The 13,856-nt window shown below is 43.8% G+C and overlaps 1 protein-coding gene across 6 annotated transcripts in view; it reads left to right on the plus strand.

Annotated features, from left to right (window-relative positions):
• The window catches only part of LOC119485011 (plexin-A1-like), a 233,385-nt gene that overhangs the window by 150,101 nt on the left and 69,428 nt on the right, over positions 1-13,856 (plus strand). For all 6 annotated transcript variants that reach the window (XR_005206159.1, XM_037764274.1, XM_037764301.1 and 3 more), the window contains one exon: positions 6,831-7,031. Coding sequence is in view for 5 of the 6 variants with exons in the window: in XM_037764274.1 (XP_037620202.1) it covers positions 6,831-7,031 (201 nt within the window). In the remaining variant the exon portion in view is untranslated. The remainder of the gene's footprint in view (positions 1-6,830; positions 7,032-13,856) is intronic.

Below are 13,856 nucleotides of genomic sequence, written 5' to 3' on the forward strand. Positions count from 1 at the left end.
ATTATCATATTGGTTGCCCAGTAGGGGTGGGGGAAAATATTAATACAGCATTATATCGCGATATTTTGCGTGGGCAATATTGTATCGATACACAGACGTCATGTTTGATCTTTTATGATATAAAATATTAACCTCTTAACAATCCCGGCCACTCTTCTGTATTTCAGAGGTTGTTAAAGCTAGAGTGATGATACTGGTATCATATGAAACTAAAAATCCTAATCCTAACCATGTCATGTTAACTTGTTGGGAAGAACGCTGAATAATGCTTCAAAGTTGCGCAAAATTTTACTGTATCTTATTAGATAAAACAGATGTTGACAAACTGTATAATTTGAAAAAAGTAATAAATCGTAATATATCTTATCGCAATAGACAGCATATCGCAAAATGTTTAAGATTGCAATAAAAACAAAAAATCATATCTTGACTTAAGTATCAGGACAATATCTTATCGCGGGGTCTCTTGTGATTCCCACCCCTGTTGCCCGGCATTATTTATTAGTTCATTGGAAGTCCTTACAAAGGCTTCATTCCCATTGGAGTCTCATGTCATGTACGTTACTTTGGTATAAAAAGATCCATATATTGTAATATAATATTAATGTATAGTTGATCATAACAAGGAGTAGATGGGACTCTTTAGTTCAAGGTTGCAGACGGCTCTTTGGTTTCCTCCGTGAGACCCTCTGTCACGAGGCCTGGGGGGGCACGTCGACAGGCGAAGGGGGAGCATTCAACACTCTTCATATACCCCTTTGTCAGGCCCCTGTGACACACGTGCACACACACACACACACACACACACACACACACACACACACACACACACTGTCCCTCTTATTTGTACCAGTGTGCCCCCCTCGCTCCTCTGTGACCACCCATGCCATCTCATCTCTCCCTTAAGGCTTCCCCATATCGCTTTACTTCATTATTTAGCGTGTTATTTTTTCTCCTCCCTGATCTATAGTCCCCACATCACAGAGGCGGCTAATTAATTATGGATGGACTTGAAGGGGGGGGGTCTGGTAGTCTTAAAAAAAAAAACGACCAGACACCCGCCTCATTACATATGCGCAGTGTTTTTGGAGCTTTATTAATTTATATCTTGTCAGGCTACGCCAAAGCCTTCAGAACTCTTTTGGCTCTTTAATACATTTATTTATTTATATAGCAGCATCCCGCCCTGCTTTTCGTCTTCATCCTCCAACCCCTCCACCCAACCTCCATCTAATCTCTCACCTTCTACATATCTGTATGCACACACACACATGCACATGTCTCATTATCAGCTCTTGGCAAATGTTAAAAGGTGTTTTGCTCGCTTGCGAGTAGAGATTATCTCATCCGCCCGCCGAGCACTTGTTTTATTAATTTTTTTTTTCTTATACTTTTTTTTTTTTCTTCCAATTGGTGTGGAAGGAGTAGGTGCGGTACACATCAGAGTGCATTGAAAATGAAGGAAGGAATATTTTCGAAACAGGCTTGACCTAGAACGGCAGCTGCTCTGCTTTGAGAAAGCTCATGGCGACGTTCAATCAAAACTGGCATCTGGGTGTCGGCAGTAAGATGTCAACAAATATAGGTCAGGCATTGTAAGAATACTTTTGTTCTGAATAATGGCTTGTTTTAAAATATTTCCGCATTTTCCGTATGTAGGAAATTTTCTGTTAGCTAATATATACAATACATCTTAATAATCTACATAATTGTATATGCCTTTACTGTTAACAAATGGAAACGGCAGCACTAGCTTTAGGCAGCAAAGCTAACAGCGGCCTTTGAGGGAAAACAAACAGAGGTAAAGAAAACCCTCCGGGTACTTGGCTTTGAACAGAAGTTGGAGACTTGGACGTCCGCCATCATAAACACACACACTTTGTAACATATACACTCATTCACAGGTACAAAATACACACTTTTACAACCCAGTCCAATCCTGGGCGTGAGAGCTTATTTCTCAGTTAATAGTAGGTGTTTGTTTGTGCGCTCAAATACAAAGAATTTAAATTTGGCAAAGGCATTTCTCTGCTACAGAATCCACATCTGTTGGTATTAAAAAATGCTTATGAAGATGTCAGAATGCAAAGACAGTGATCAGAATCTCAAAATAGAGCAGATGTTTTCGTGCCGAGTTCTCGTGCGGAGAAACCATCTGTGGCGTGCGTTCCTTCACGCATCATTTCCACTTCACGCGCACATGTAGCTTTACAATAAAAGGCTCTTACTGGTTATAGTAGACAGAGTGAACCCTATAATGTAGAGAGCTGCTGTTCTGTCTAACCCTAACCCAGCTCACCTAATACCTGCATCCATCCCTGAGCCATTCACGGCACACACCCTATCCCACCGATATAGTACACACACATACACTCTCCTCTCGCTTCCTCCTCTGTTGGTCCTCCTGAAGTGTCACATCTGGCCAAGAAAACCGCAGCATCCGTCTTCAACAGATGAAGTGAAAGCTGAGAAGTCAGGAAAACGGGGGTGAAAAAAAGAGAGAAGAAAGTTCTCTTCCAGCTTCAAACGAATCCCCCCGCTGAAATATTGTTTCAATGTACTCTGCACTTTGTAGCCCTAATGCCGGCTTTGAACTGTTTTGGCACCTGTCACAAATACTGATGAAATGGTTTCTCTCTGCAGAGCACTTTTGCCTTTATCCTTCCCGCTTTCCCTCAATCTCCTCTTTTTTCCTCCCTGCCTACCTCCATCTCTTTCCCAGAACCCCTTTCCAGTCTGTCTGGAGCGCAGCGCGATCTTGTAATTGGGGTTTCGTACAGTAGGGTTTTGAACTCTTGCAACATGGCATCAATGAGCTATCCCAGCACTGGTTCACTTACTAATGGCTTGCGTTGCCATAATAAGACTTTAAAGACTTAAAAGGGATAGTTTGGTTGTTTTGAAGTGGGGTTGTATGAGGTACTTATCCATAGTCAGTGTATTACCTACAGTAGATGACAATCGGCACGCCCTCAGTTTGGAGAAACAGACAGGAGTTACCGCACAATAACAAATCAATGTACTGCTGTGAACAGGGACGGCAATATCAGTTTAAGTGAACGCTATACAGTATTTACAATGTTTTCACCGGTTTACCTTGATGTCAGACAGCCCTTTCCGACAGGGAACTGAAGCGGTTGTATCCATCTATGTTCTTTCCAAAGCCTCCATTGAAATTTCTTTTACTTTTACCTCACAGAACATTGGAGTTGCTGGTCTATCGCTGCCTCGATCTCTTAGTTTGTTTGTGTTATTGTGTGACTTTGGTGTATCCGAACTAACCAAAGTCATACAATAACACAAACAAACTGACCGATCAAGGCAGCAGTAGACCAGCATCTCCCGTATTCTGCTAGGTAAAATTACTGTTTTTTTTAATGGAGTCTGGTTGCTTTGGCGAGAGCAAAAATAACGGCTTCAATTCCTCGTCTGAAACATGATTGTATTGCTGTCTCACGGCAAGTAAACCAGCGAAAATATTCAAAATATAGCGTACTTTAACTGATATTTTTTTAGGTGGCCAAAATAGGTTTTGCTGCCGGCCCCGTCCACAGCTGTACATTGCTCTGCATCTTTGTGGTAACTCCTGTCTGCTTCCGTCATTTACTGTAGGTAATACACTGACTATGGATAAGTACCTCATACAACCCCACTTCAAAACACCTTTAAAGTCTTTGATGCAAAGTGCTGGAGTTCTGATTCATTTTATAAAGCGGAAAGCCATCTAACTTTTTTTTTATTCTCTTACATATTTCCTAGAAAACCTGTCTCCTGATATGGTACTATAACTGTAAAGAGCAATTTATATCTACATATTGCACATGAGACAACTGTATTTAATCCATTATTATTCAAAATTTTTTTTTTTTTTACTGCGATATTTACCTTGAGATGACTGAATGAAGGAAAGGGATACTACAAGGAAAAAGGACTGCCAGAGAAAACGACAATCAGACAGCTGAGGTGACACAAAGTCAATAGACGGATGAATAAAACATTGGTTAGCTGCAGCTTGTGCTAGAGGCTATGCTACCTTCTGACACACTGGCGTCTACAAGTTAGCTTTAGCAGCAGGATGCTCAAAACATTCTCTCTTTTTTTTCTTTTACTCTCGTGGCACCTTTGACAATGCGAGCCCACAGCTTTTGACATGAGCATCATTTTTACTGAGGCAGGACTTCAAAAGCCACAAGTGCAAATCAATCTCTGCTTTCTGCTTTCTTCTCTCTCTCTCTCTCTCTCTCTCTCTCTCTCTCTCTCTCTCTCTCTCTCTCTCTCTCTCTCTCTCTCTCTCTTTCTCTTTCTCTGGCCCTCTCCATCAATTTCCTAGCGTCGTCTGAGGCTCCAGGCTGTTAATTAAGTAGGATGTTGTCGGGGGGCTTGGGTACGTGGTTTTGACTGTAGGATGGATTGAAAGGATGGATAGTAGGATGAGTAAAGAGACAGAAAAGGTGCAGAGGGATCCAGGCATTCCTCTAAAATGTCTTCCCCCTGTCTCTTGTCTTTTGTTCTGACTTCCCCGTTTCACTTCGCTCTGTTCCCAGTTAAACTCGCCTCCTCTGCTTTTCCCTCCACTCTTCCTTCACTTTGTCTTACATCATTTTCACTTCCCTTCTCTCTCTCTCTCCACTCCCTTCATTTCCTCCTTCTGTCTCCAACCATCCTTCATTTCCCCCTCCTTCTTCTCTTCATTCCCTACCTCACCCTCACCCACCTTCCTCCTAGTTGATTATACACCAGGTCTCCTGTAGCCCGCTTCTTCCTCCTATAGTATTCCCCTCTCTCATTATGTGTTATGCATGTGTTTGTGTGTGATCAGACACACAAGGCCAGGGCTAAGCAGCCTAATGAACAAACTCCAGCATTGTGTTCGGGCCCCGGGGACGCGCTGTAGCTTCTAATGTACAACAGCTCAGAGGAGAGGAGGGGAAAGAAAAATTCACTGACAGCGAGCCAGCTATCTGCTTAAAGGAAAAGCTACAACAAGAAGTGAAGTCGAGGATGTGCAGTGAATATTTTAGAAGGATCTGGTCGATGTTTTTCTATCCTAAGCTTTTCTGACTTGTCAACATGTTGTCCTATCCTGCAATTGGATGGGACAGCACTGTCAATATCAGGCTCTTCTTCACTCTTGTGACATAGATCTTGTTATATTTTTGACAAGACAAAGGATGAAGATTTTTTTTTTGTTTAAAGAGGACCTATTATGCTTATTTTCAGGTTCATACTTGTATTTTGGGTTTCTACTAGAATATGTTTACCTGCTTTAATGTTCAAAAAAACACTTTACTTTTCTCATACCGGCTGTACTGCAGCTCCTCTTTTCATCCTCTGTCTGAAACGCTCAGTTTGAGCTCCTGCCCCGCCCTCCCGGAAAGTCCAGTCTGCTCTGATTGGTCAGCTGGCTGTTGTGATTGGTCAACCGAACCAAATTCTTTAGACTCCGCTCCAGCTAGCTTTGTTTGAGGGTGTGCCAAACTAGCCGCTAGGCAGGTATTATGCAAATGTGTTACTCGGTGACATCATCACGTTATGGGAAAAAAAGGCAGGACTTCAAGCAAGGCGTTTCAGGCAGTTCAGGAGCAGTGTTTCTGTTGGGGAGAGTAACTCCCTTTGGGTTTTGTAACTTTGCAGACATTGTGCATGCACAAAAAATATACATAACACATTAAAGGAAAGGGGAAAAGCATAATAGGTCCTCTTTAAACTCAGCTAAAATATGTATTTGGGTTTCTTTAGGTGTATGATTGATCAGAATCAAGTCCACATTTTCAAGGCCCCTTTTTCCTCACATGAAAAAAAAATTCTCCGGCTGCCACATGTCTCTTATTATATGAGTCACTTAACAGTGTCTCCAGGTTGTAAAATATGTGATTTGTCAGCAGTGATCTGGTTTGTTATCCTTTTGGCTCAAACACTACGGCACAGGGTGGGTTTAGTTCCACCCAAGCTTTAACTCATATTGTATAAGATCTGTCACCCACCCTCCTGCTCTCTTTCTCTCTCTCTCTCTCTCTCTCTCTCGCTCAGTGTTGACGAGATCTGCTTCGCTGCCAAATCATGGCATGAACACTGTAATGACTTCATTCCTTCCAGCACATGCACACATGCATATCTCGGAAACATTACATACTGAGCGGACTGTCCAGTCTTATTCTGCCTCAGTAAAGTGAACATGTGCAAGCGTAGACGCACATTAAGCCAACTGTACATTAAGAAACTTATTTGTCCATACGCATCTATGCAAGGACACCCACACACACCTCGAGGGTGGTGCACCCCAGTGGTGTGAGCCAGCTGATGGGCTGCTTCCAGATGATCTAAACAAGACCCTGTCAGCTCTGGCCATTATCAGTGACCGATGCGAACACAAACACGAAGTTCATGAGCTCATTAGTCCACTCCACACATGGACACAATACACTGGAGCCTGTCTTTCTGCCATAACAACGCAGCACTGTTGTGATGCGAATAGTTTTACTGGGTAGATAATCTTTTGAGAACTTGCGTATGAAAAGCTCTTTGGCTCAAGTGTTGTCGTGCAGCATTTCGATCTGGTGCAAGGCCAGTGGGAGTGTTGCACAAGCCTGTAACACATGTGAGCAGTGCATCACGGCACAGCTCTTCTGGCGTAAAGTCAAATATGTAACCCACGGCTTTCTCTCCTCTTTACTTATCAACAAACAAGGGATTTATTTCATCACCCCTTGTCTTATCTTACTGCTATTTGTGCCTTGTTGCTTGTTCTTCTGACTATATTTTCTTCCGTAACTGTCTCCTTTTGGGTTAAAAAAAACAACTAAAGTATATATTTTTTTGTCATTCTGCAGGACTGCCCTCAGATCCTTCCCTCAACCCAGATCTACATCCCTGTCGGGGTGACGAAGCCAATCACACTAGCTGCCAAGAACCTGCCCCAGCCTCAGTCAGGACAGAGGAACTACGAGTGCGTCTTCCACATCCAGGGGGTGACCCACAATGTGCCCGCCCTGCGCTTCAACAGCACCTCCATCCAGTGCCAGAATTCAGCGGTGAGTAAGAAGGGATAGATTGTGGTTGTGTGAGTGGAGCCCCATCAAGTGGAGAACACAGCATGAGATGGTGGTGTGTTGTAGTGTTATTACAGGGGGTAAAAAAATAGATTATTTAGTTGCTGTTTAGTTGCGGTTTTGTGTATGAAGAAGATTCAGGTTGAAAGATGCTGACAGTTGAGTACAAAGAAAATGATGGATGCTGATGATGGAAGTAGCTAAGGAGTGAGCTATCTCACTTCCTTCTCGTCTCTGTTGAGAGTTGCACATGCGCAGTACTGATCGGGCACTTGGTGGTGGATAAAGAAAAAAATGTTGAGCTGAAGTGCAAGCGAGCATTTCAATTATCCTGGAAACAGGAGTTTCGTTGGGAGGCGTTAGAGGATGTGGGCGAACCTCCAGATTAATTTACGTAAATAAAGATTAAACATGACAATTAACTTTTTAACTGCTAATAAATAAAAGTATTTGTACAGGGGCAAGTAAAAAATTTACTTTGGGCAAGTAGATTTCTGACCCAATTGCCGACCGGGCAAGTGAAAAAAACCATTAACGTTTGAACATTGAGATGATGTAAAGCGTTAGTTGTGAATAAGACCAGAACTACTGACTACTGTATAGACCGGATCACGAGTGATACTTTGAATCTTGTATCGGCTAAAAGCATAGTCATTCAGCACTATTACTCTTCACCTAATCAATGCCACTAGGTAAGTAAATCATGATCCCAGTAAGGACATTGACTCGGTCAGGGTTTAAATAATGGCCTCCTACATCTAATGACCACTTTGGAGTGGACACTAACATGCTCATTGTCCTGACAGATCATCGCGCGCCACTTGGACACTGGCTCGCTCACAATCTAGATAAATGATCCAGTGCTGATCCTCCCACACTGAACTGATCGTTGGCAAATAGATACTGACGTCGAGAGTTCACCATATTTGAATTGACACACACTTATGATAAACCTTCATTGCGGGGGAATCTTCCCAGGTAGTGTGTGCACTGGTTGAAATCATGACAGATCATCACCACGCGATGCGTCATTTATATCATTGATCGAGTGTAGAGCTGCAGTGGTCAGAGTTTTGTTCTGTGCTTCTATGATTTTTTTTCATGTATTTGTGGCTGGTAGGGATGAGCGCCGGATTAAAGTGTTCTCAAGGATGTTTTTTTGCACAAGTTTTCTAATCAGAATTTGTGTGTGTAGAGGATTTACAGGTAGGCAGAGGAGTTTATGCATGTGGATCCGTGCCTGTTCTGCGTGTTGAAATATGGTGGTGTATATGTGTGTGTGTGTGTGTGTGTGTATATGTTTGTGAGGCTTCAAACTAGCGTGACAGATAAGAGGTAGCTAGCGTTGCGCTTCACTGAGGCTGAAAATGTGAAGAGGAAGTCTGTCTCTGAACCTAGTTGGGAGCGGATTGATCATGTTTACACCTCCACTCTATACCTCTTTCTCTCCCTTCCTCTCTCTGCCTGTACAGCTCATCTTTCTCTCTGCAACCCCCTTCCTCCTCCTTCTCCCATCCCTCCGTCTGTCATACTTTCTTCTTCCTGCTATTCCCTACTTTCCTCATCTTCTCTCGTCTGCTCGCGTGTCCCCGTCTATTTCTATCTTAACATATAATGCAACAAAGCCGACATGGGATGAGAGCTGTTCATTTTGTTTTTAGATGAGGGTGTTGCGGCCGTCACCACAACGTGGTCGCACATGGAAGAAAATCTTTGACAGATTAATATAAAGTAGAAACATCTCAAAGTCGTCATGTCTGGCTGATAAGCTGTAGCACCTTGAGGAGATTTACCACCTCTCTTTATGCTACACCTTGTCGTAACAGTCACAAGTATATATGCAGTCATGTAGCAGACACACGTTTACAGCAGCAGTCTCTGTTTAGCTGTACAGCTCGCTGGGTAGCCGCTGTGACATCTAGCGCCGCATTTGATTCTGTCGGTATCGACGGGCAGTCTTCGGGTGCTGGCTCACGCTAGCAAGTTGTTTGTGAAGGCAGGGGCTAATTAGCTAGCGATAGGGTTGTCTCTCCACAGAGATGTCTGTTTATTGACTGTTTAATGTAGCTGCAAGGCCAGTGCTAATCAGCTGCAAAGCCCAGCCCCAGCCAAAAGCTGAATTTCTCCATTTGATGTCCACAAAGCAGACATGCTAGCAGCAATTAGCCTTGGGCTGTCAGCGCTTAGCCCTTGTTAGCAATTAGCCGTGCCAACTTGACTGCGCGGTAAGATATCGACGCGGCGCGTGCGTGCGTGCAAGTCTACATGAGACGAGACGGTGGTTTAGATTCAGTGGATGAAAAAGGTGCCAGCTGCATGAACTTGCCATTAAGGCATAATTCATCCACGGCCTGAGCTTATGAGCGTAATTATGTGTCATGAATTATTAGAATGAGTGTCTTATTATAGCCACGGAGCAGTATTTCAAAAGAATGAGGGGTCTTAAATATTAGTTTATCCGTTTATAGACCTTCATATCTCCACTCTTCATGCGCAGCCCTCCATGTTTGTTCCTACTTTGACAGTGTTCAGCACCAACTCAATGAATCATGTATGACTCTGCAGTAGAAATAGACTTCATCTGTTATGCCGCGTACACACACACACGCTGCCGCCTCGGTTTGTAGGCACACAGCTACGGGGATGGGGGTTAATCAGTGTCTGTGCGCGCGTGTGCACATGTGCATCCTTCAATATGCCTCAGGCTATGGATCCCAGGATAGCTGTGTGTGTGTGTGTGGGTGTGTGTTTGGCTGTTTCATTATACCACCGCATGAAGACAGTTGGGGAGGGGGGCCGGCTAATCAATGAGATAAACACAGGGGTGCTAATCCACAGTTTAGCCTTGTGTTTGAGATACACATAAGTGTTTACCACCGTGTCAAACTGACATACACTCACTCACTTGTTGTAGGAAAGACAAGGACAAGGGCAGATGCGAGAGAGCTGCGGCGAGAATTTCTATAAAGTAATAACGGAGAGGAGCGGGCAGGGGCGATTCTCGGATCAGATCTTTAGGGGGGCTCAGCCCCTAATGAGAATGTGACGTGTGGACTACAGTCAAGGGCGAAGGTTTTGCTTCAACATTGGGTTGGACATATATTAAGCTGGGGGTCTGTAGGTCCTCCCCCAGGACATTTTAAGCATCAAACGCTTCACTTCCAGCATTCTGTTGAATGTTTATGCACCAATTTCTCCCTTTTCTGCATCAAGTTATGGTGGAAATTAGAGATGGTCCGATATAATTTTTTCCTTCCTGATACCAATTCCGATACCTGAACTTGCGATATCGGCTGATACTGAGTACGAATCCGATACCGTGGTAATAAAAAAAATATATAGTTATTATTCGTATTATTTAACAACTGTTTACTACTGACCATGTATGGATAGTGGACAGTAGTTGCAAGTGGAAGCCATGAGTGAAGGCTACTGTTTTGGAGCGGCAAAGAACAATTAATTTCCTGTTAAACAAGTACATTTTTTTCTGGGTTAATAAATTATTTTATCGGATTGGTGCATAGACTGGCGTACTCGCAGATACCCGTTCCCGAATTTTGGGCAGTATCGGATGCATTTCTGATACTGGTATCGGTATCGGAACAACTCTATTGGAAATGTCTTTATGTCTTGAGGTCAGAGGTCAAGGGACCCCTTTGAAAATCGCCATGCCAGTTTTCCCTCGCCAAAATCCCGCATAACTTTGGAGCGTTATTTAGCCTCCCTACAAATTAACATGACAAATGGATTCCTGAGGTTTTCTAGTTTCATATGATACCACTATCTTCACTCTAGCTCTAAGACTGATCCCGCTACAGCCTCTTAAAGACAGTAATGTCGGCCGGGATCGCCGTCGATCCCGCGGGTCTTGGATGGTTTGATAATTATTTTTTAGGGGTGCTTAGATGAAATTTAGGTGTGCTTGAGCACCCCTAAAAAGAGTCTGAAATCGCCAATGGGAGCGGGACAGAGAAAGGACAGAATACCTCGAGGTGGAGATGACGGAGGTAAGGAGACGAGTAAAGGAATCAGGATGGCGAAAAAACGACAGGAGGAGACTTTATACTAGATAGTGTAAACGGCAAAAAATGGAGATGAGATAGACTACAGAAATTGGAGCGTAGTACACAATTTCAGGTGAGATGAATGGAGAAAAGTGAAAGGGAGAGTGATATTAAAGAGAACAGAGGGGGGGAAAGAGATGAGAGGGTGTGAGGGAGAAAATCAGCTCAAAAGTCTCCCCTGAGGCCAAAACTCATTCTCCTCTCTTTCATACAATATCATCACACTATCCAAAAGATGAGAACTATCCACAGGATATTCAGGATATCCACTGTCGGATCATGTTTAAACTCCAGTTTCCCATACTTTATTCCTTTTACAGTCACCGTAATAACTCAATACTCTTATATAGTATCGCCTAACAGGAGGCTGTCAATAGCCTACTGTATATGTGACACACATGATATACGAGAGCGTAACGTCAGCTCCATACTAAGCTCGTTGGGTATCGACTGTCCATATCTGCTTATAGGGGGGAGAAATATTGACGGCATGGTATTTCTGTATAAGGTTACTGTACATACCAGCTGATCCCAAAGGGGAAAGAGCAAGCGTATCACAAGACATGAGAAAGAATGCAGTGTTGGAGAAAGGTTGTCTTTTGCAAGCAGAGACATGAAACAAGTAGGCCACACAATAACCAAGGTGTTGAGAGGTGTTTGAAGAATCACACGTTCGTGGGTAAGGGTTTTAAATTTGCACAAAGCTCTACATACTTTGAAAAAAATATGGTTCTTCACATACTTTCTCACTTTTGAAGTCGGGTACTGAGCCAAACATAATTCAGCATTTTTTGGAACCTGTGAAAGTTGATGAAATGGCAGATTGTCCAAGGTCCTATAGCGAGTTAACTGGAGGAAAAAAACACAGTTCATTTTGTTAAAAAAAAAAAAAAAAAAAAGAGTCCTCTCCATATTTCTTAGTGCCAAACGAGCCCACATTACCACTGACACATACGGAGCCATCCGCCAGGCCTTATGGTAGCAGTTAACTCCGGTCAGCAGCAACCAAAACAACAAGCTGGTGTCTGCATCGGTTCCTTTTCGGTTCTCTGACCCGGCCCAGGCCACTTCCTGCTGTGTGTGTGTGGGCCAATCAGAGGCTGGAGGTGAAGGTGCAAAGGACAATAAGATGCTGAGCTGTGGGCTGGGAAGTTGTGCTCAGAGCGCCAGCGGGGCCATGGGAGCGAATAAACACATGTACACACAACGCTCGCGCACATAAATGACCACACGCTCTGAGGTCAGCGAGGCTGACGGAGCACAGCTGGCCGTCGTTTGAAGAGCAGAGAATTGAACTATTCGAGAATTTTCCTCTCTCCGTTCCTTTATCTCCTCCTGGTCTTAGCTTTTTTTTCCCCATTTGTACTTCAGTGTCTCCATTCCCCTCCTCTCTCTCTCTCTCTTTCTTTATCCCTCTTTCTTGTTTCTCCCTGGAGGGCAGGAACGAGAGGACAGATAATATCAGCGCAGGCCGTACACCATTACCTTCCGTCTGATAAACCACTCGGCCACTCCATCACCCTCTTTCTCTCACTCCTTCACTAGCGAGAGAAAAAAAAAAAAGCAAAAGCAGACACAGGGGCAGGAGGAGAAAATCTAGTTTGGGATAGGGTGTGTTATTCTTCTGTGTGCGGAGAGAGCAGCTGTTTGTTAAAGGAGAAATGGGAAGTATCAGGGGTCCTGATGGCATCCAATTAAGGCAGATAAAATGATGATGAATTGCAGTCGGGCAGCGGAGACGGACGCTCCTGTGTGTGTGTGTGTTTGAGCTCATGCACACACACACACAGGAAGACAGCAGCGAGGCGAAAGCAGCCATACAGATTCGGAGAAGGAAAAGAGAGAAGGAGAGCAGGGTGAGGAAGGGAAGTAAAAGAAAGGCAAGGAAGTTTGGAGGCGGAGAAAGAGAGGCAGCAACAAGATAGATGGAGGAGGAGGAGGGAAAGAGGAAGAGTGCAATGACACCGTACAGAGGGAGAGTTTGGAGGACAAATAATCTGCTCCCTTCCCGATGGGAAATGAGAGAAGGATGGCGGACAAGAAAGATGGATAGATGGATGAATAAATTGATAGACGGAGCAAATAGAGGTCTAGAGAAGAGGCCAAACATGTCTGCAGGGAGAGCGGTTAACACAAACCACACTGGTCTAATAGTGTCACACACTCCTCCATAATGTGTGTGTGTGTGTGAGAGAGAGACATGAAGCACAGCGCTGAACTTTTTGAAGACTTTCTAGAGTTTATGGGATTTGTTAAAAGATGTAACTGACTGTTAAAAAACTTACATTTTTAATTTATATAGAAAAAAAATCCAGTCATTTTGAACACACACACGTACATTCCCACACACACAGTTCTAAAGGTGGCAGAGACGAGGCTAATGAGGGCCTTGGCGCTGGTCGGTGGAGGGTAGGCGCAGCGGAGCATGGTACAGCCTGGTCTGGCATGGCCTGGCACAGCTTAATGAGATATAAACACTAGACCTGCCACCGCAGTCAGCCACAGCACACACTGACACTGTTTTAATTGGCTTGCAGACTGTGCCGGTATGTGTGTGTGCGTGTGTGTGTGTGTGTGGATTGAAATGGGGGAAATTCACTAGGATTTTATTTGCTGGAGAGCTGCAGATTGAGGACATTTCGTTGTTCCTTTACTTTGTTCCCAAATCATGTGATGCCTCAGACAGCACTGATCCCATTTAGATTCGAGGGCATGACATTGCGCTTGCTTTGTGTCAGGGAGA

Source organism: Sebastes umbrosus, chromosome 1, assembly GCF_015220745.1.
Source record: "Sebastes umbrosus isolate fSebUmb1 chromosome 1, fSebUmb1.pri, whole genome shotgun sequence".
Classification (NCBI taxonomy): Eukaryota; Metazoa; Chordata; class Actinopteri; order Perciformes; family Sebastidae; genus Sebastes; species Sebastes umbrosus.